General features: G+C 37.7%; 1 protein-coding gene across 3 annotated transcripts in view; it reads right to left on the bottom strand.

The window, feature by feature from the left end:
• The window catches only part of Ppp2r5e (protein phosphatase 2 regulatory subunit B'epsilon), a 141,223-nt gene that overhangs the window by 25,820 nt on the left and 94,488 nt on the right, over nucleotides 1–20,915 (bottom strand). For all 3 annotated transcript variants that reach the window (XM_074067830.1, XM_074067828.1, XM_074067829.1), the window contains exon 5: nucleotides 19,697–19,789. In XM_074067830.1, the coding sequence (XP_073923931.1) occupies nucleotides 19,697–19,789 (93 nt within the window). The remainder of the gene's footprint in view (nucleotides 1–19,696; nucleotides 19,790–20,915) is intronic.

Raw genomic sequence — 20,915 nt, 5'->3', positions numbered from 1 at the left:
AGGTGACTGTGCTTTCATTTGGCACTTTTCTTTGAATGAAAGGCACAGTTGTGAACAAACAACAAAAACCCACTGTCCCCTCAAATATATGGCAAGAAACACAAACTAAAGGATAGTCTTCAAAAATGAGAGGTGAAACACGGCATAATATTTGCTTCACAATGCCATCCACCTGCTGGTTCCAAAATGAGTGTTTTGAGTAAGTACTTATTGTGTGCCTGTTCAGACATCAATAACAAGGCATCAGGGATGCAAGGTGGACACAGTCTGCTTTCACAGAGCCTCATCTAAATGTTGGATAAATGCAGGAGACCTGTCTACTGTATTTAGGACAGTTCTGCTTCTCTGCAGCAACAGAGAAGACGTCTCTGGAAAGTGATATCCAGGCCACCCCAAAAGTAAACAAGGAGTTAAAAGTGGGACAAAAGTATTACATTAATCAGTTTTTTGTGGCTATAACAAAATACTTGACACAGGCTACTTATAAAGAAGAAAAGGCATATTAAGCTTACAGATTTGGAGGCTGGAAGTATAGATGGTACAGCATAACCCCATGGCAAGAGCTGCCCCTTAACTATATAACCTCATGGTGTATATATCAATTGTGTGGGAGCTAGCAAATGATTATATCTCTAACCACAACAATTCCTTCCAAGAGGACTCCCCAAGTGACCTAAGGACCTCCCACTAGGCCCCACACCTTAAGGTTCTATAGCACTTCTCAAGGCCACCACCCTGGAGACACCATCTCTTAATCACACTCAAGCCATACCCAAGCCACTACAGTGTTCCTGGTGGGTTTGATAACACGTGCCCTTGTCAACAGCCTAATGAACAGAAGACGCTATTAGTAGCATCTGCCATCTCTCCACCCATTAAGTAGTAAAATAATAAATATCTACTGAGATTTTCCACATACTACAGATTATCCTTCTGCTGGGCATGCATGATGTTCAACAAACCTGGAGCTTACTAGGGGAGGCAATGAGCAAGTGAACAATGTATTTCCACAGAAAGACATTCTATCTGTAAAAGAAAGGTATGTGGTACCAATAGACCAAGAGAGAGACACAGAACCCATATTAACTAGCTATCTCATTATATAGGATTTGCTCAAAATGATAAAAGATATATCCATTCCATTACTTGTTAATAGTAATGATTAACCTTTTAAGTTCTTTTTTTTTTAACATTTGGTTTCTACTTTTAAGTGTTGTACAAAGGATTCATGAGCAATTTGCAACTAAGAGAAAGTTTGAGGAAGTATAATAATATCAGCAAAAGTTGAATCGACTATGTCTCTGTACTGTTAAGAGTTTAATGAAAACATCATTTATTCAAGCAAAATTTAAAAAGACGTTTTCATTAGTTCTCAAAGAAAATGCATTGCACACCCTTAACTTAGGTCATTTACAAAGTCACAGATGCTAAAAGTATCATGTCCTGTGAAAAACATTACTGTGATACTACTTTTCTGAGCATACTTTTGACAATTTATGAAGTATCAGACAAAAGAAAAAGTGTAATAGGCTATAGGCCAAAACAGGGAAAGTAGAAAGAACTCTGGTTTCCCAAACATAACACACAGACAAATCACTAAGAAGCATAATGAGCATCTGTTAATGCCTGGGTAGACTGCACTGTCCACATAATAACAGGCAACCTCTGTCAAAGAAAAGCTGATAATTCCAGCTACTCAGGAGGCAGAGGTAGAAGGACTACAGCATGAGGCCAGCCCAGACAAGAAAATTAGCAAGACAGTATCTCAAAGAACAAGCTGAACATGATGGTGCAAACCTGAAATCCCAGCTATCTAAGTGACACAGGTAGGAGGATCTAGGTCCAAGGCTGGCCCAGGTAAAAATCATGAGATTCTATCTGAAAATTCTGAAGCAAAAAGGTCTGGCTCAAGTGGTAGCGTGCTTACAGAGTAAGTGCGAGGCCTTCAATTCAAAACCTCAGGACCATCAAAAAGAAAAGGTGAGTATCCAAGATTATTACAAAATAAAGATAGACCAAGTTTTCAAAAACCAGCTTTCTTTAAACTAACAGGGATAAACAGCATAGTGATTTAATTAAAGAACCATTCTTTGAACTTCATAATAAGCTATAGTGAAACGAGAAAGACAGTAAGTGAAGGTCTTCCAGTTAGACTGGGGGGGCTGAATCTCTTTCCTCTTCAACCTCCCTGAACTGACAGTGAAAGAATAAAAGTGGGAAATAGCCCGCAGGGCAGAGAAGGGGGAATGCAACTCTGACCTACTTGCTGCCTTTTCAATGACGGGAAATGGGGATAAGACTGACTATCTTAGGTTTCCTTTCTCCATTCTACTAAGCGTTTTCCCACTCTACCAGCAGAGAGGCCAGCTAACAAGAAGCATTCCAATGCCCACCACAGAACTCTAAAAGGCTTAAGAATTGAAGGCACCCGATACATTTGACAACTAGGGTATAAGAAGCACCTAAAAACAGAAGGACAAGCTGAAAGTGTAGAAAGAATGGACGAGCAAGTATTTAGTCTTATATTGTACACTGCTAAATAAAGCACCTGTGGAAAAGAATGAGATTAAAACTCTGCCTATTCAAGAGTGAGACCTTTGCCAGCCCTCTTCCCTTTGATTAACTCCCAGTTTTAGATAAAGCAAGAGATCAGAAACTTTCTTTGGGGGAAACTGATAGCCCAAAGAAGAAAACCTGTAAACACAGTAACACTTGAGGGTTTCTCAGTGAAATGGCAAGGTCCCTGCCCAATTCTTCCACTGAAAAGTATCACACACACACACACACACACACGTTGTAGACTGACAAGTAACAATGACAAAGAAATCAAGAATCACCAGATATTCCAACCAAACAATTATAAGGTATTCAGAGGAAGCAGGCACAATACAAGAAGCAGAAAAAAACAGCAAAAAGAAACCTATAATAGCCTCAGAGATAAACAACTCCATTGGATCTCTGAAATAAAAACAGAATGCTATGACCAGTGAATATTCACAAAATAAAACAGAGCTTCCAGAAATCAGAAATATAATTGAGATACAATTTTCAGCAGGACTAGAATATTAAAATTAGCAAATCTACCCCTTCAAAGTGTAACTGAAAGACAGAAATAGCATACAGAAAGAAAGAAGGCAAAAAACTAAAGGACCGATTTTGAATTTGTCAGATGTGAGTAAGAGGTAACCAATCAATCCAAAGAGATAGACTCAGAAAATATTTTTTTTAAATATTCAATACAGTTCTTCAGGGGGAAGGAAAAAGACATGATTTTCAATATAAATATGGCCTATTAGGTGTTGTGCACAATAAATGAACAAAGGTGTATCATTTTGAAGTTTCCAGACACGGGAACAAAGACCTCAAAAGCTTACAGAGAAAACTGATCTGTAAAGGGAAAGGCCCCAACATCACAAGCTAGAAGTCAATAGAGCAATTTCTTAAATATCTCAGGGCAGATGACTAAAATGATATAAATTCATACCTAGCCAAAATGAGAGTACAAAAAAAAAAGATGTTTTTTGACAAGCAATCTCAGAAAATTTACATCTCATTCATGCTGTTTTAGGAAGTATCGAGAGGATACATTTCAACAAAATGAAAGAGAGGAAGTTAAACAAGCAAAGACATGGCCCAGAAGAGCAGCAGAGGGAAGTCTCAGGATGACCACTATGAATATAGCCTAGGGGAAGCCACCAGTGCCAACAGCAGGATGACCAGGGCTCCAGGAAGGAAGGGGGAAAACTACTATGAGAAAACACTCCAAGATATAGTCATAGGTAATGACTTTCTGAATAGGACTCCAATACCTCAGGAAATAAAAGCAGGAATTGACAAATGAGATTGTATCAAGTTAAAAAGTTTCTGCACAGCAAAGGAAACAATTACCAGAATCAAGAGTCAGCCTTACAGAAAAGAAAATCTTTGCTAGCTATTCACTAGACAAGGGATTAATATCCAAAATATATAATGAGCTCCAAAAATTAAACACCAACAGAACAAATAACCCAGTCAACAAACAGGCAAATTAATTGGACAGCTCTCAAAAGAAGTACAAATGGCCAATATATACATAAGAAATGCTCAACATCCTCAGCCATAAAGGACATGAAAATCAAAACTGCATTTAGATTCCACCTCACCCCAGTCAAACAACAAAACAGCTGCTGGGTTGGTGCAAATTCAAATCAGTGCAACCAATAAAAACAGAACTACCCTATGATCCTGGCATATATTCAAAGGCATGCAAGTCAGCATACAACAGAGACACTTGCACACCCGCACTTATTGCAGCACTATTCACAATAGCCAAGGTGCCATACCAACTAATAGATGGATAAAGAAAATGTGGTATATATACACGGTGGAGTATTATTCAGCCATAAATAAGAACAAAATTATACTGCTTACAGGAAAATGTGTAGGACTGGAAATCAACATGTTAAGTGAAATAAGCCAGAGTCAGAAAGACAAATACCCAGCTGGGTCCAGTAGCTCACATCTGTAAATCTAGCTACTTGGGTGGCAAAGATTGGAAGGATCATGGTTCAACACCAGTCCAGGCAAAAAGTTCTTGAGTCTCCATCTCAACCAATAAATTCTGGGTGTGGTAGAATGTGCCTGTCATCTCAGCTACACAGAAAGTGATCCAATCCAGGCCCAGCATACACCTACTTGAAAAACACCAAAGCAAAAAGGGCTAGGGACGGAGTAAAACACCTGCCTAGCAAGCTCCAGGCCCTGCATTCAAACCTCAGAACTACTAAAAAAAAAAAAAAAGAGGAAAAAAAAATGACATGAATATAAAAGGTAGGCGGAAGGGCAGGGGGAATTCAAGGAGAGAGTGATGAGGGTGTATGTGAATATGATTGAAGTACATTATATCTATGTATGAAAACAAAACAATGAAACCCAATAAAACTGTAAATAAAAAGGAGGTAACAAAAAGTAATATGGGGGTAAATGATCAAAGTATATTACATGCATGTATGCAACTATCACGATGAAACCCCTCACTTTGTACAATTAATATATGCTGTTTAAAAATAAACAGACAAAAAAATCCCACAATGAAACTGAGAGATTAACTGACATGTGGGTCATACTGTGACAAATAATCATGGAGGATTGGGGGGATGAAGTAGTGCCCTACCACACAAGAAAACAAGCAAATAAAAAATCAGCAATAAGTAATTTCAAGGTTAAAAAAAAGGTCTATATGAAAAGAGATACGATGAAGTGCCCGGGGTAAGAACAAGAACGATGTATGTGCTGTCATAATGTAAACAGGATACTTTGAGGTAGTTTAATAGGAAGTTAATAGATAGACAAAAACTAAAATGAAATATCAATATAATACCAATATAAGCATACTATTTAGAAATATGGAGATAAAAACATGTAAACATCTAGAAGACTTGAATGTGGTTACCTCCAGGAAATGGGACTCTCAGTAGGAGATATTTGAGGCAGAGGACTGTTGCTTTTCATTATAATCTGTATAAATATAGTGAAATTTTTGGGGGGAGTGGGACTAGGGACTCAGCCTCCAAAGAAGCTAGGATTACAGGCATGAATCACTGGCACCTGGCTTGAATTTTTAAATAGGTATTACTTTCTAAATTTAAACTGCTTTTAAAAGTCAGTAAGACTTTTTTTGGCGATACTAGGGTTTGAACCCATGGTCTCCTGATTGCTTAGCCAGGTACTCTACCACCTGAGCTACGCCCCCAGCCCTTTTTGCTCTGGTTATTTTAGACACTGAGTCTTGCTTTTTGCCCAAGCTGGTACGGTTAAAACAGGAGTATTTTTACAGGTGTGCACCACCACGCACAGCTTTTTTCTGTTAAGGTGGGAGTCTCACATTTTTGTTTAGGCTGGCCTCGAACAGTGATCCTCCCAAATAGGTAGGATTATTAATGTGCGCCACAAACAAGCAGAAAATTAACACTTTTAAAAGGCATTACAACTTTAAGGAAAAAAAACCCAATTGTCCAGCCCTTCTCCACATAAAGTAAGATTTTAAAGATTCTAAATGTTTCCATACAAACTGACACAGAACACTATAACCCACATTTCTGGCTTTGTTTGCAACATTAGCTACTCTACCACTGAAAGCTGAGTATTATCCTAATACCTTCACCTTGACCACAAAATGCACATGGAGAAAACACCATAGAACCAAGAAAAAAGAGCCAACAATAGAGCTGTGGATTTAGCTCAGTAGTAGAGCACTTGCTTAGCATGCATGAGGCCTGGGTTCAATCTTTAACAACACACACACACACACACACACACACACACACACACACACACACAGCCAACAACAGCAACAGAATCACAGTATAAAATGAGTCCAATAGCAACTGAGAAAGCACAGTGGGGATATGAGATCAAAACGTAGTAATAGTAAGTTTCTAGAAATTCTGACTTCAAGACCCCTAGAGAAATTAACCATAAAAATTTAAAAGATGGAAGTCATAAAAACGAACAACTCTGCCACATCACATTTTCCTCCTAATTTCAGGCATTTTAACTAGAAAAGGGCTTTTTTTTTTCACCTTTAAGCACTCTATCTGATTCAAAGGAACTTTATGTTGCAAAATTTTAAGACAAACAATTTCGTGAGCATTTCAAAACAGAGTTATTCTGCTAAATAATAGCACATCAGGGGATGGCAGGCAGGGACTAGATGCAAAATTCGTGGAACCCCATGTAAAGCGAACATGCGGTGAGGGTTGAGAAAGTATTAAGAATTTCAAGACAGTAACAGCAGAGCATTACGCCAAGCACAGGGCTCTTCTCTGCTGAGGGCTGGCACAACTGCACAAGTTGTGTGTATGCATGAGGCCCTGGCTCTAAATGTAGCAGTTAGAGCAGCAAAACCCTTTTGAAAGGATGCATTAAATGTTGGGCAAGGGATTCCAAGATGGCGACTACAGGGAGGAAGCAGAAAGCTTGCTTCCTAAAGTAAACTCTGGAGAGATGCCAGGGACACACCTGGCAGGAAAAACCACCAAGAAGAGGCAAAATTCCAACACCTCCACACACCCAGCCCATACATAGCATCCTCACTCCACGTTAAACAGAAAAACCAGGAGGGCTCCTGCGTTGCCAGATGCCAGCTCCTACCCTACTGGGAGACCACCAGAACTACTACTCAGACACCAACACCAGGACTAGATGCTGAAGGACTAACACCAAATCTATTAAGACTGAAACTTTATTGCATTTGAAGTTGGGAAAAATTTTTCTTATCCTCTCTCTGTCTTTCTAATGCCTGTTTAGCTCACTGTTGATTAGTACACTATCTCTCCCTATTTATTTCTTCGGCTCTGTTTTTTGTTTTGTTTTTTTCCCTTTTTCTTTACATTCTTTGCTTTCCCTCTCCTCTCATCCTTCCATTCTAGATATTATCATCATTACTACTGTAAGCGAGACAATACTGAATTACACACAGTACACGGACAGTAACAGTAGCAAGGGCAATGATGGGAACTGGAAAAAAGAGGGAAACCATTTTCCCCCCAATAATAAATTAGTGCAGGAATCAGAGATAAATGAAGAAAACAGATGCCCAGATCCAGACTCCCCAACAAAACGAAGATAAACTATGCCAAAGAACCCAATGAAGCCCTCAAGAACATCCTGAAAGAAGAAATCCTGCAAAGTAATCAATGTGAATTTTATAGAGATGATACTGGATATGGGCAACCAAAATGTACAGGAGACGCTCAAGAAATTCCAAGACAACAAAAACAGAGAATTTGAGAAAGCACAAGAACAAATAAAAGAAACTATAGAAGCACTGTATAAACACCAAAGTTGAAACAAAGAACGCGATTAATAAAGAGATAAATGAACTCAGGACAAAAATAGACAATATTAAAGAGGAAGGGACTCAGGATATGGAAAACCTCAGAAAAAAGACCGAAACAGAAATGCAAAACAAAATGGAAAGCCAATCAAGCAGACTAGAACAAGCAGAAGACAGAATCTCAGAACTTGAAGATGAAATTGTAATTAAAGGAAACACCGAAGAACTATTAGTTAAATAACTCAAGACCTGTGAAAAGAAAATGTAAGAACTTACTGACTCCATCAAACCTGAGAATCATGGGCATTAAAGAAGAAGAGGTGCAAGCAAACGGAATGTGTAATACATTCAACAAAATAGTAACAGAAAATGTCCCAAATCTACAGAAAATTATGCCCATACAGGTACAGGAAGCCTCCAGAACACCAGACAGACCTGATCAAAATAGAAGTACCCCAAGACATACTATCATTAGAACAACAAGTACAGAGACTAGAGAAAGAATATTGAAGGCTGTAAGAGAGAAAAAACAAATAACATACAAAGGTAAACCCATCAAAATCACAGCAGACTTCTCAACAGAAACATTAAAAGCAAGAAGAGCTTGGGGTGATGTCTTCGGAGCACTGAATGAAAATAACTTCAACCTTAGGATACTCGACCTAGCAAAACTATCATTCAAAATAGATGGAGCAATAAAAGTCTTCCACAATAAGCAGAAACTAAAATAATATATGACCACAAAGCCACCACTACAAAAGATTCTTCAGGGGATTCTGGACACAGAAAGTAAAACCCAATAAAACCATGAAAGGACAGGCAGTACCAAACTACAGGAAAAGAAAAAGCAAGAAAGTAGACAGTAACATCAATTGAGCTACACACAATCAACCCTCAAACAACTAAGACAACTAAATGACAGGAATCACCACATACCTATCAATACTAACACTTAATGTTAACAACTTAACTCCCCCATCAAAAGGCACCATTTGACAAACTGGATTAAAAAGGAAGATAAGACAATTTTTGCTTACAGAAATAAGCATCGACAGAAATAAGCACAGGCTTACGATGAAAGGTGGGAAGAAGATGTATCAAGCCAATGGCCCCTGAAAACAGGCAGGAGTAGCAATACTTATCTCGAACAAAGCAGACTTCAAACCTACATTGATCAAAGAGATAAAGAAGAACATTCCATACTAATAAAAGGAGAAACAGACCAAAAGGAAGTAACAATTATCAACCTATATGCACCCAATGTCAATCACACAATTTCATCAAACATACCCTGAAGGACCTAAAAGCATATATTAACTACAACACAGTAGTAGTGGGAAACTTTAACACCCCACTATCATCAATGGATGGGTTATCCAAACAAAAAAATCAATAAAAAAAATCCTAGATCTAAAACATACCATAGATCAAATGGACCTAGTTGATGTCTACAGAACATTTCATCCAACCTCTACACAATATACAATCTTCTCAGCACCCCACGAAACCTTCTCTGAAATTGATCATATCCTAGGGCACAAAGCAAGCCTCAGCAAATATAAGAAAACAGAAATTATACAGCATTCTATCTAATCACAATGCATTAAAACTAGAACTCAACAACAAAAATAAAGACAAAAAACATACCAACAGCTGGAAACTGAACAACTAACTGCTTAATGAACAATGGGTCATTGATGAAATAAAAGAGGAAATTAAAGGGTTCCTGGAAGTCAATGAAAATGAAAACACAACCTACCAGAACCTATGGGACACAGCTAAGGCAGTCCTGAGAGGAAAGTTTATAGCCATGAGTGCATATATTAAAAAGACTGAAAGATCCCAAATCAATGACCTAATGATACATCTCAAACTCCTAGAAAAACAAGAACAAGCAAATCCCAAAACAAATAGAAGGAGAGAAATAATAAAAGTAAGAGCTGAAATCAATGAAATAGAAACCAAAAAAACCATACAAAGAATTAATGAAACAAAAAGTTGGTTCTTTGAAAAAATAAACAAGATTGACAGACTCCTGGCAAACCTGACTAAAATGAGGAGAGAAAAAACCCAAATTAGTAGAATCAGGAATGCAAAAGGGGAGATAACAACAAACACCATGGAAGTCCAGGAAATCATCAGACTACTTCAAGAATCTATATTCAAATAAATTCAAAAATCTTAAAGAAATGGACAGATTCCTAGATACACATGATCATCCAAAACTGATCCAAGAGGATATTAATCACCTGAATAGATCTATAACACAAAATGAAATTGAAGCAGCAATCAAGAGTCTCCCCAAAAAGAAAAGTCCAGGACCAAACAGATTCTCTGCTGAATTTTATCAGACCATCAAAGAACTGATACCAACCCTCCCTAAACTGTTCCATGAAAAAGAAAGGGAAGGAAAACTGCCGAACACATTTTACGAAGTATTACACTATCCCAAAACCAGGCAAAGACACCTCCAAAAAGGAGAACTATAAGCCAATCTCCTTAATGAACATTGATGCAAAAATCTTCAACAAAACAATGGCAAACTGAATTCAACAACACATCAAAAAGATCGTTCAAAACGAGCAAGTAGACTTCATCCCAGGGATGCAGGGGTGGTTCAACATACGAAAATCAATAAACATAATAAACCACATTAACAGAAGCAAAGACAAAAATCACTTGATCATCTCAATAGATGCAGAAAAAGCCTTTGATAAGATCCAATACCATTTCATGATAAAAGCTGTAAGAAAACTAGAAATAGAAGGAAAGTTCCTCAACATTATAAAAGCTATATAAGACAAATCTACAGCCAGTATTGTACTTAATGGAGAAAAACTAAAACCATTCCCTCTAAAATCAGAACTAGACAAGGATGCCCACTATCTCCACTCCTATTCAACACAGTACCGGAATTCCTAGCCAGAGCAATTAGGCAAGAAGAAGGAATAAAAGGAATACAAATAGGTAAAGAAACTGTCAAAATATCCCTGTTTGCAGGCGACATGATCCTGTAACTTAAAGACCCAAAAAACTCTACTCAGAAGCTCCTAGACACCATCAATAGCTACAGCAAGGTACCAGGATATAAAATCAACATAGAAAAATCATTAGCATTTCTATACACTAATAATGAACAAACTGAGAAAGAATATATGAAAACAATTCCATTTACAATAGCCTCAAAAAAAATCAAATACCTAGGTGTAAACCTAACAAAAGATGTGAATGACCTCTACAAGGAAAACTATACACTTCTGAAGAAAGAGATTGAGGAAGACTATAGAAAGTGGAGAGATCTCCCATGCTCATGGATTGGTAGAATCAACATAGTAAAAATGTCGATACTCCCAAAAGTAATCTACATGTTTAATGCAATTCCCATCAAAATTGCAATGACATTCATTAAAGAGATTTAAAAATCTACCGTGAAATTTATATGGAAACACAAGAGGTCACGAATAGAGCCAAGGCAATACTCAGTCAAAAGAACAATGCTGGAGGTATAACGACACCTGACTTCAAACTATATTACAAAGCAATAACAATAAAAACAGCATGGTACTGGCACAAAAACAGACATGAAGACCAGTGGAACAGAATAGAGGACCCAGATATGAAGCCACACAACTATAACCAACTTGTCTTTGACAAAGGAGCTAAAAATATACGATGCAGAAAAGACAACCTCTTCAACAAAAACTTCTGGGAAAACTGGTTAGCAGTCTGCAAAAAACTGAAACTAGATCCATGTATATCACCCTATACCAATATTAACTCTAAAATTGGTACAGGAAAGAGTAGGAAATACTCTGGAATTAATAGTTATAGGCAAGAACTTTCTCAACGATACCCCAGCAGCACAGCAACTAAGAGATAGCATAGATAAATGGGACCTCATAAACCTAAAAAGCTTCTGTTCATCAAAAGAAATGGTCTCTAAACTGAAGAGAACACCCACAGAGTGGGAGAAAATATTTGCCAGCTATACATCAGACAAAGGACTGATAACCAGAATATATAGGGAACTTAAAAAACTAAATTCTCCCAAAACTAATGAACCAATAAAGAAATGGGCAAGTGAACTAAACAGAACTTTCTCAAAAGAAGAAATTCAAATGGCCAGAAAACACATGAAAAAATGCTCACCATCTCTAGCAATAAAGGAAATGCAAATTAAAACCACACTAAGATTCCACCTCACCCCTGTTAGAATAGCCATCATTAGCAACACCACCAACAACAGGTGTTGGGGAGGATTCCGTGTGGGGCGGGGGGTGGGGGGGACCTTTATACTCTGCTGGTGGGAATGCAAATTAGATGCAAATTAGTACAACCATTCTGGAAAAAAACTTGGGGGCTTCTCAAAAATCTAAACATAGATCTGCCATATGATCCAGCAATACCACTCTTGGGGATATACCCAAAAGAATGTGATACAGGTTACTCCAGAGGCACCTGCACACCCATGTTTACTGCAGCACTATTCACAATAGCCAAGTTATGGAAACAGCCAAGATGCCCCACCACTGACAAATGGATCAAGAAAATGTGGTATCTATACACAATGGAATTTTATGCAGCCATGAAGAAGAATGAAATGTTATCATTCGCTGGTAAATGGAGAGAACTGGAGAACATCATTCTGAGTGAGGTTAGCCTGGCTCAAAAGACCAAAAATCATATGTTCTCCCTCTTATGTGAACTTTAGATCAAGGACAAACACAACAAGGGGATTGGACTTTGATCACATGATGAGGCGAAAGCACACAAAGGAGGTATGAGGATAGGCAAGAAACCCATAAAAAAAAATAAGATAGCATTTTATATCCTCAATACAAAGGAACTAATGCAGCAACTTTAAAGCAACAAAGGCCAATAGGAGAAGGGGACCAGGAACTAGAGAAAAGGTTAGTTCAAGTAGAATTAATTTAGAATGTAACATACGTACAGGAAAGCAATGTGAGTCATCTCCTTGTATAGCTATCTTTAACTCAACTGGCAAAAACCCTTGGTCCTTCCTATTATTGCTTATACTCTCTCTTCAAGAAAATTAGAGATGAGGGCAAAATAGTTTCTGCCTGGTAGCTAGGGGTTAGGGGTGGAAAGGGAGGGGCCAGGGGGAAGGGAGGGATGAGGGGGGAAAGGGGGAGAAAGGACCCAAACATTATATGCATATATGAATAAAAGAAATTTTTTAAAAATATTGGGCAACACAGGATGTAGTGATTTATTGTTATTGGTAATGGCTGTCTGATAAAATTCCAAGTAATAATCAGTTCCCTCAAGTTTTATTTGCTATAGGCTGAGAGAGAAATGTACACATTTTGACATATTCAAGGAACTTATTTGGAAATTATCTCTTTGTACTGAAGCTGAGATTCAAGGCCTCATGGACTTCACTTCTGTTTAGAATTTAAAATTTTTAACAGAGTGGTTTGTGCTTTGTCTGATTTGTCTTAAGTTTTCAAAACAAAATAACAAAAGGTCACTTTTAAGGACAGGCTACATGATTTGCGTAATTTGCATGATAACTACAGCACCTTTCAGTTAAATATAACTGCAAATGTGAAGTACAAATTACTAAATAGCAGTCTCCAGCAGTACATATGTTTATGGGGATATTTGACTTGTATGTCTCTTAGCAACCACTGACTGTTTTCCAGATTTGCAGGGTGGTTGAAAGCAATGTTTAGAAGTAAACTGTGGAACTCTGGCCACAATAATCCACCAATGAAGCAATTCAACATCTGGCAGTTCATTTGTTTTTGAAGCAGCAGCATAGGGATCAGAAAGAAACCATTTTCTCAGCCCTCGTTACATAGGAAAGTGATCTTTAAGGAGATCACTTGTTCCATAAGCTGAGGCAAGTCTGCAACTTGGAGCTGCAGAAGGCAGTTTACCAAGTTACCTAAGTCTAAAATCAACATTAGCATGGACATGGGTGCACTATGCAATGAGCTGTCTGACAGCTTTCTTGTGTAAAGACTTAGATGAGTACATAAAAAAATGCTAAAGGTTATATAAATCTAGATTTAATAAAAATCACAATGAAATTCAAGTGGGTCAGTCATTCCATCCTTGAATACAAACCGAAAAACAAACAAACAAAAACAAAACCTTCAAATAAAAAACCTTCCAATCCCTTGAATAAAACCAGCAAATAGGCTATTTTGTCTGGCTCATTCACAATCTGGGCTTCCAGCTTCTCTTCAAAAGCATGAAGATCAGCAGCATGACTGGCTCCCTAGTCTAGAGGCTAGTGGGAGTAGACCACAGAAGGCGCAGTTTCCAGCATTCCCTTTGATCACACCCAGACCACTTGATTGTGTACCACTTTGTCACCCTCAGGAAAGATCTGAATGTGCTAATAAACATTCATTTCCAATACTGGTTGGAAGAAACTGGTCGGCAAATTTTAATTGATAAGAATTCAGAGATTCCGGAGACCTCAGGTAACATAAAAGAAGTCTCAACAGTCTGAAAAGAACCACGTTAAGTCCAAAAAGTACCAAGGGTACCAATAAGTCAGATTTCAAATGATTCATAAGATGTTCTGCACTATATGACAGACTAACATTATGTGACTTTGCACACTGGGGCCATTAAAGAAAATACAGCCAGAAAAAACGATCTCAAAGCAAGAATTGATCCTAATAAAAATGATCACGGCAGAACAATATATTTACTGACTTCTTATCCTGTGTCAGGAACTGTTCTAAGTGCTTATACAATATTCATTCATTATATCTTCACAACCTTCCAGAATAATTACCATTATATTATGGATATTTTGCATCTACTTTTCAGATGAGGAAACTGGCACACAGAGTAGTTACAGAACTGAAAGCTAAAGAGGCCTAAACTCAAACTTAAACTCTACACTTAACCATCAATCCATGCTACTTCCTGAAGGGGAAGAACAGCTTGAGGACTGAAAAAGGTACTGGGACCAACACAAGGAGCTTCTTTCAAGCTGGGCATAAAAAAATGGTGCTGTCATACAAAAAAAAATAAGTCTTAGTAGGCTGATAAGCACAAAATCAGATGAAGTTTATGAAAAATGCTAAGAAAAATGATAATGCACTTGCAATGGAAACTTCTTTATCATTTGTGTTGGTTTGACACATAAGATCTTTATTTTTAAATGTAAAATAGGGGAAGGGAGGAAGAAGGGGGAATGTAAAGTGAAGATCATAATGCATAATCACACCCTTCCAGATTATTAACAACAACTGGGTGAATTGCCTTCCAAAATTGTTCCTGCATGTTGCTATAGTCTGAATGTGCATCTCAAAATTCATGTTTTGAGAAAGTAATCTTCCATGCAACAGTTTTAGGAGGTGGGGTCTTTCTGGAGGTGTTTAAGTCACAAGGGTCCCACCCTCCTGAGTGGATTCAAGCCACTACAAAAAGGGACTGCCTTTAGCTGTATGTGAGGATGCAGCAACAAGGCCCTCGCTAAATGCCAACACCTGGACTTTGGACTTCCAGCTTCCAGCGTCATGAGAAATAAGTTTGTTTTTTATAAATTACCCAATCTCGGGTAGAAAAGTCCCCACCTAGCTGCATTTTTGCTTTTAGTTACCCACAGTCAACAATGATCCCAAAATCTTAAATGGAAAATTCCAGAGATAAGTTTTAAACTGCATGCCACACTGAGAAGCATGAGAGAATCCTACAATGGCCCACTTTACTCTTCCCTCAATGTGAACCAACCCTTGTCCAACATAACACACTGGGTATGATACCCACCCACTAGTCACTAGGTTATCGGTATTACAGTGCTGTGAATGGAGTTTGGTACTAACTCTTCCTTCAGCCATCTACTGGGGGTCTCGAAACATCTTGCATGGAAAGGGAAGACTACTACATTCCAGCACTGATGAACTAAGACAAAAATACAAATACACCTTTTCCCTAAGGTAACAGATATAGGCTCAAAAACTATAGGGTTCTATGACATGCATGCTTCACTTAAAAGCAGATCATGTGTAGCTCCTTCACTATTCACATTCTTTTTACCAACTAATGACTATTCCAGTATATAAACATCCAATTTCTTCATTGTTTCTAATTTTATAATAATCATTTAGCAATGATATATAATCTTTGTATAATTATCTTTGTGTACATATCTGATGATATCTTATGGAATTGCTAGGTCAAAATTTAAGAGATTTCATCTTTGGAACAATTATACCAATGTAATGAAATCTATGTGTCTATGTACCTACCTACCTATTATTCATTGGCGTATCTCTTTATGGGTTTTACAGCACACTTGGAAGAGTCCTTTCTACCTGAGCCTCTGTTATGGTCTATTCTCCTGGCCCAACAGTGTATGTACCTGTATAATGTACCTATATATATATATATATTTTTTTTTTGCAGTGCTGAGGACTAAACTGACTTTTTTTTTTAATCTAATAACTAAAGTGCTCTATTGTTAGTTGTCTTTCTCAAAAATTTATTTCATGAACTCCAAAGAGCCAGAATTTGTATGCAGCTTCTTTTCTCCCAAAGCTTATATTCTCGGAAACTAAAATATACTTACAGTACATAGGGAAGTCAGGATTCAAACCCAAGTCTTCATAACTTTCCACTACAACGTGGCCAACTAGCTCAATTATTATTTTGCTTTTATATTCCCTGACAGGGAATGAAAGTTGGAAAAAAGAAAGTAAAGAATTATATCCAGCTCCCATAGAAGATAAATTTAAATCTCATGGCTAGAATAAATTATGTCTAACTATACAGGTAAGTTTTCAGTTGAAACAACCAAAACTCTTTTTGAGATCATTGAGAATCTACAGTAAATGAGAAATCTGCTTAAAGAAAAACAAGGTAAATGTCATTTTGATATACTGAAAAGAAAAATATGAAGGTTTCCATGTCATCAGAGAATCAGGCTTAGGTACACACAGGGACCAAGTGGCACTAAGGGAGTCTGCAGGGTACAGGAAACAGAAGGGGTTTGGGAAAGTGAAAGTGTAAAAAGATCTGAATACTGGGTGCAGAAGTGGGAAGGACCAGCTATCTCAGGGACAGTTGAGGCATAGTAGAGGATGGCAGAGTGAGGTGAGGGTATCACCAGTAACTCCTCGAGCTCCAAGGGCCTACACATTCCCAGAAGGGGCCAAGCAAGGACCAAATCATCCAGGAAGGGAGCTCATACTAGGTAGAGTATGAGGTGTCACTCTTGGAAGCCAATGGGATCCCAGGTAACTCTTCAGCAGATGAAGGATAAAGAAAGAGAAGCAGAGGGAAGGTAAAGGCAAAGGTTGGGAAAATGATGAAGAGGCCGCAAATGATAAGTTCACAGATGGGCTTCACTATTCATACTGTATTTCTTATCTCTCGCAAAACTCAAAGACGGACAACAATCCTCTAGCTTGTAAGCACTTAGGGCAGAACCAAATAGCAATAGCCCTAGAAGTTCACTAATGTATGTCATATGGCAGATGAACTACATTCTTTTTTTTGCTTTGTTTTTTAGACAGGGTCTTGCTACATAGTCCAGGCTGGCCTCAAACCTGTGATTCTCCTGCATCAGTGCCCTGGGAGCTGGGACTACAAGTGTGTGTCAGCAGGCCTAGCATGACATTCCTCTTCACAATGAAGTTACACAGCTTGTAGATCAGGGAACACTGTAAACATGAAGTCCTAGCTACCGCAGCATCCATCAAAGTCTGTATGCATTCCTTACAAACTTACAAAGTTAAGAACTACAAGAAAGATGATAACATGCTAAAGTAAATTTCTAATTTGTTCAAGGATAGAATTCAAAACTTACTGATTAATGAATCTATGCTAAAGTAAGGGAATTTCTAAAGGCATGACCCAAGCTTCTTTCAGTCTTGTCTAGTTAAACAATTGCAATCAGTGACTTAGATGAGGTCAACAGTTCTATATTTAAGAAAGTTATAAATGTCATAAAGATAAAACAGCGAATAAGGTAGATGATAGAATAAAGTACAAGAAAGCACTCCAAAGATTGGGGAGAAATGATACTCCACAGAAAAGACATGTCAAGTTCTACACTTAGATTTAAAAAAAAAAAAAGCAAGCAAGTACAAGGGAAAACACGGCTTGACGGCCACATGTATAAAAGTTGACTAGAGATCAGTTAAGACATAAATTGGCAAAGTTGTCCAACGTCAACAATGCTAATAAGACTTTCCCTTTAAGAAATCTAGAGTCCAGGATATGAGGGCAATCTGGCTGCAACATCTGTCACCCCACTGATCACCATGGCTGATTTAATTCATCTAGGTTTATGTCCCCTTCCTTCCTCACCACTCCATTTGCGTCCCTCTCCAAAGTGCATGCTCAGTTGAAGAGGATAACCATCCCTGACAGAGGACGACTAGTCTCTGGTCAAGGGTATACCAAGTAGCAATACTTCTCCTGCTAGAACCTCCAAACAAGCTCTCACGAAATCTAGAGTCCAGGTAAGAGAAGGGCCATCTAACTCTGAGCTGCACTGGCCTGACCAAACTTTAGGAAATGTGTTCAGATACACACATCATACCTGAAAACAAAAGACACAACATGTTGAAGGCTTCAAAATCTGACAAATGAAAGATCGTAGATAGAACTGAAGACTCAGTCAACGGAAAATAAAAGAATCTGACAGCTGGTAGGGCCAGACAGATCCAAAGCCTTCCATGTTGAAGTGTGAGCCAAGATTCACCAATTCTGTACCAATGTGATGTAATGCGTAGCTTGAATGCCCTGCCCAAGTCCCTGCAGGGGAAGAGGTGCTAAGGAGTCTCCTGCCCTCAGGCAAGGCACCACAGCTCCTTTCCAACTCTGAGCTTCATTTGACCTTTGGGTGTAATTCCACTCAGCCACTATGCCTAGGGTATACAGAAGCCTCTGTGTCCCTCAGCTCTGCAGCGAGCCTGCCACTGGTACTCTATTGGATTGAACCCCATGAGACTGCTATACTTTGAGTATAGCAAAAACAGTCACAATATCAGCTATGGCTCAACCTAATTAGGAAAGGAAATGAGATCATCATGGAGGTTACTAGCCATCACCCTGGGAAGGCACAGAAGATCAATTCTCTGCTAAATCACTGTTTTGAATTTGAAGCTCTGCTTCTCTAATGGCTCACCAAGAGGTAGGTATTTATTCTTTTCTACATGGGGCGCTTCTTATGTCAATCAGAAAAGAGGTTCACTGTGGCTCCACTGCCCATTTTTATAGATAAATATCCACAACAGGAACAAGGAACTGTTACCTAAAAATTCAGTGCCATGATAGTACACCAAGTCCCAAGTAAAAAAAGAAGATGTAGTCTATGGTTACATGATGCGAAATGGTAAATCAGGAAAAGCACATTCCCTGGGAAGTGTGAAAAGGCCGAGTTAGTGTTAATCCCTGCAGGGAAATTGTGAAGCGTTAAACTAAGCTACTTCCCATCAGGGAAAGCTCACTAGTACTCTCACTTGGATTAAAGGTTACTGTGCCCTGCAGTGTGAGTTTGCCTATCAGCTTTAACAGATCTACTCAACAGTTGTTTAAGAATCCTTAAGCAAATGTAAGTTGTTTTTAGCTACAGAAAGATTCACAAAAACCAGAGTTATATAAATAAAATTCCTTTGCAATAAAACTTTAAGAAAGAAAACTGCATAGATCTAGGCATTAGCATTCTTGGCTATTTAAAATGTAATTAATTTCCACCAAGTAAATTAAAGAGGTACTTATTACTTTTAATGGCAATAACAAAAACTTACTTATTTATATATACTTGTTTATAAGGTGGCATAAATGTCATCGAGAACTTTTGGTTTCTTTAGCAAACATCCAAGAGAAAATGAGACAAAGTGTTAACAACTATATACTTACACACAACCACAAGATTTTGCTTACCTGTAATACAAATTTCTGATCTATATATTTTTTGGCAATGCTGGGTTGGAATTCTTGGCTTTCCAAAAATCGTATGAAAAATTCATATACAAGCTGCAACAAACAGATTATAGTTAATTTCAAATTATAATTCACTAACAACAATATTAAAAATCATGGAAATCCTATTACACTAAAAGTGACAGGGTTTAGAAAATTGGTCTTAATATCAATCAATGAGGCAAAGATCAGGAGGATGGCAATTAAAGGCCAGCCCAGGCAAATAGTTTATGAAACCCTATCTCAAAAAAAAAAAAAAAAAATACTGAGCATAAAGAAGGGTTGTTGGGGTAGCTCAAGTGGGAGAGCGCCTACAAAGCAAGTGTGAGGCCGAGTTCAAACCTAGGAACCACCAAAAAAGGAGGAAAAAAACACTGTGAACAATTTGTGTCAACATCATCTAAAGTATCAGTCTCTAAGTAGCTGTAAGTAATTCATTATACATAACTTTAATGGATAATTCCATTATTCAGAATTAATTTAACCAACCTCCTACACTTAGCTATTTAAGTAGTTTCTGCATTATTTCTCTATAAATCATGCCACAATGTGCACTGCAGAACATACAACAAGGAGCATTTCTTTAATTATATCATGAGTAAATATTTCTAAAAATGGAATTGTCCAATCAACAGATATCCAAACATTCAAGAATTTTGGAATTCTTTCCCAAATGTCCTTTCAGAAAGTTTATGACAAAGTTATACTCCTCCAATCAATGTAGTGTTATAACACAATATTCTCAATTGAAAAAGAATAGTCTCATCTGCAATGTCACAGTACATATCTAAATTACATATATAATTGTATTTTATATCTACTTATACAAAAGAAATAAAAACTGAGAAGTTTAAATATGTATTATTTCATTTTAAAAAAACAAAATGTATTCACATAAGTAACTTTTTTGTGAAAAATAACTTCATTTTTCAAAAAAGGTTATTAAGAAGAAAAGCACTGAGGCAGGCGTAGTGGCACAAGCCTGAAAGCCCACTCAGGAGACTGAGGCATGAGGATTGTGAAGTCAAGGCCAGTTTAGACTGTATAGCGAGATCCTGTCTCAAAAAGAAAAAAGGACAGAAGGATTGTTTTATATTTTGGTAAGTCTCTTTAATGGCAGACTAAGTAGAAGATAGACTCTCATCTACTGTGTACTTAATCTGTTGTGATATATTGCCTT

The sequence above is a fragment of the Castor canadensis genome, chromosome 3, assembly GCF_047511655.1.
Source record: "Castor canadensis chromosome 3, mCasCan1.hap1v2, whole genome shotgun sequence".
Classification (NCBI taxonomy): domain Eukaryota; kingdom Metazoa; phylum Chordata; class Mammalia; order Rodentia; family Castoridae; genus Castor; species Castor canadensis.
Note: the sequence above shows the minus strand (reverse complement) of the source record. Positions and strands in the feature narration are given on the sequence as shown.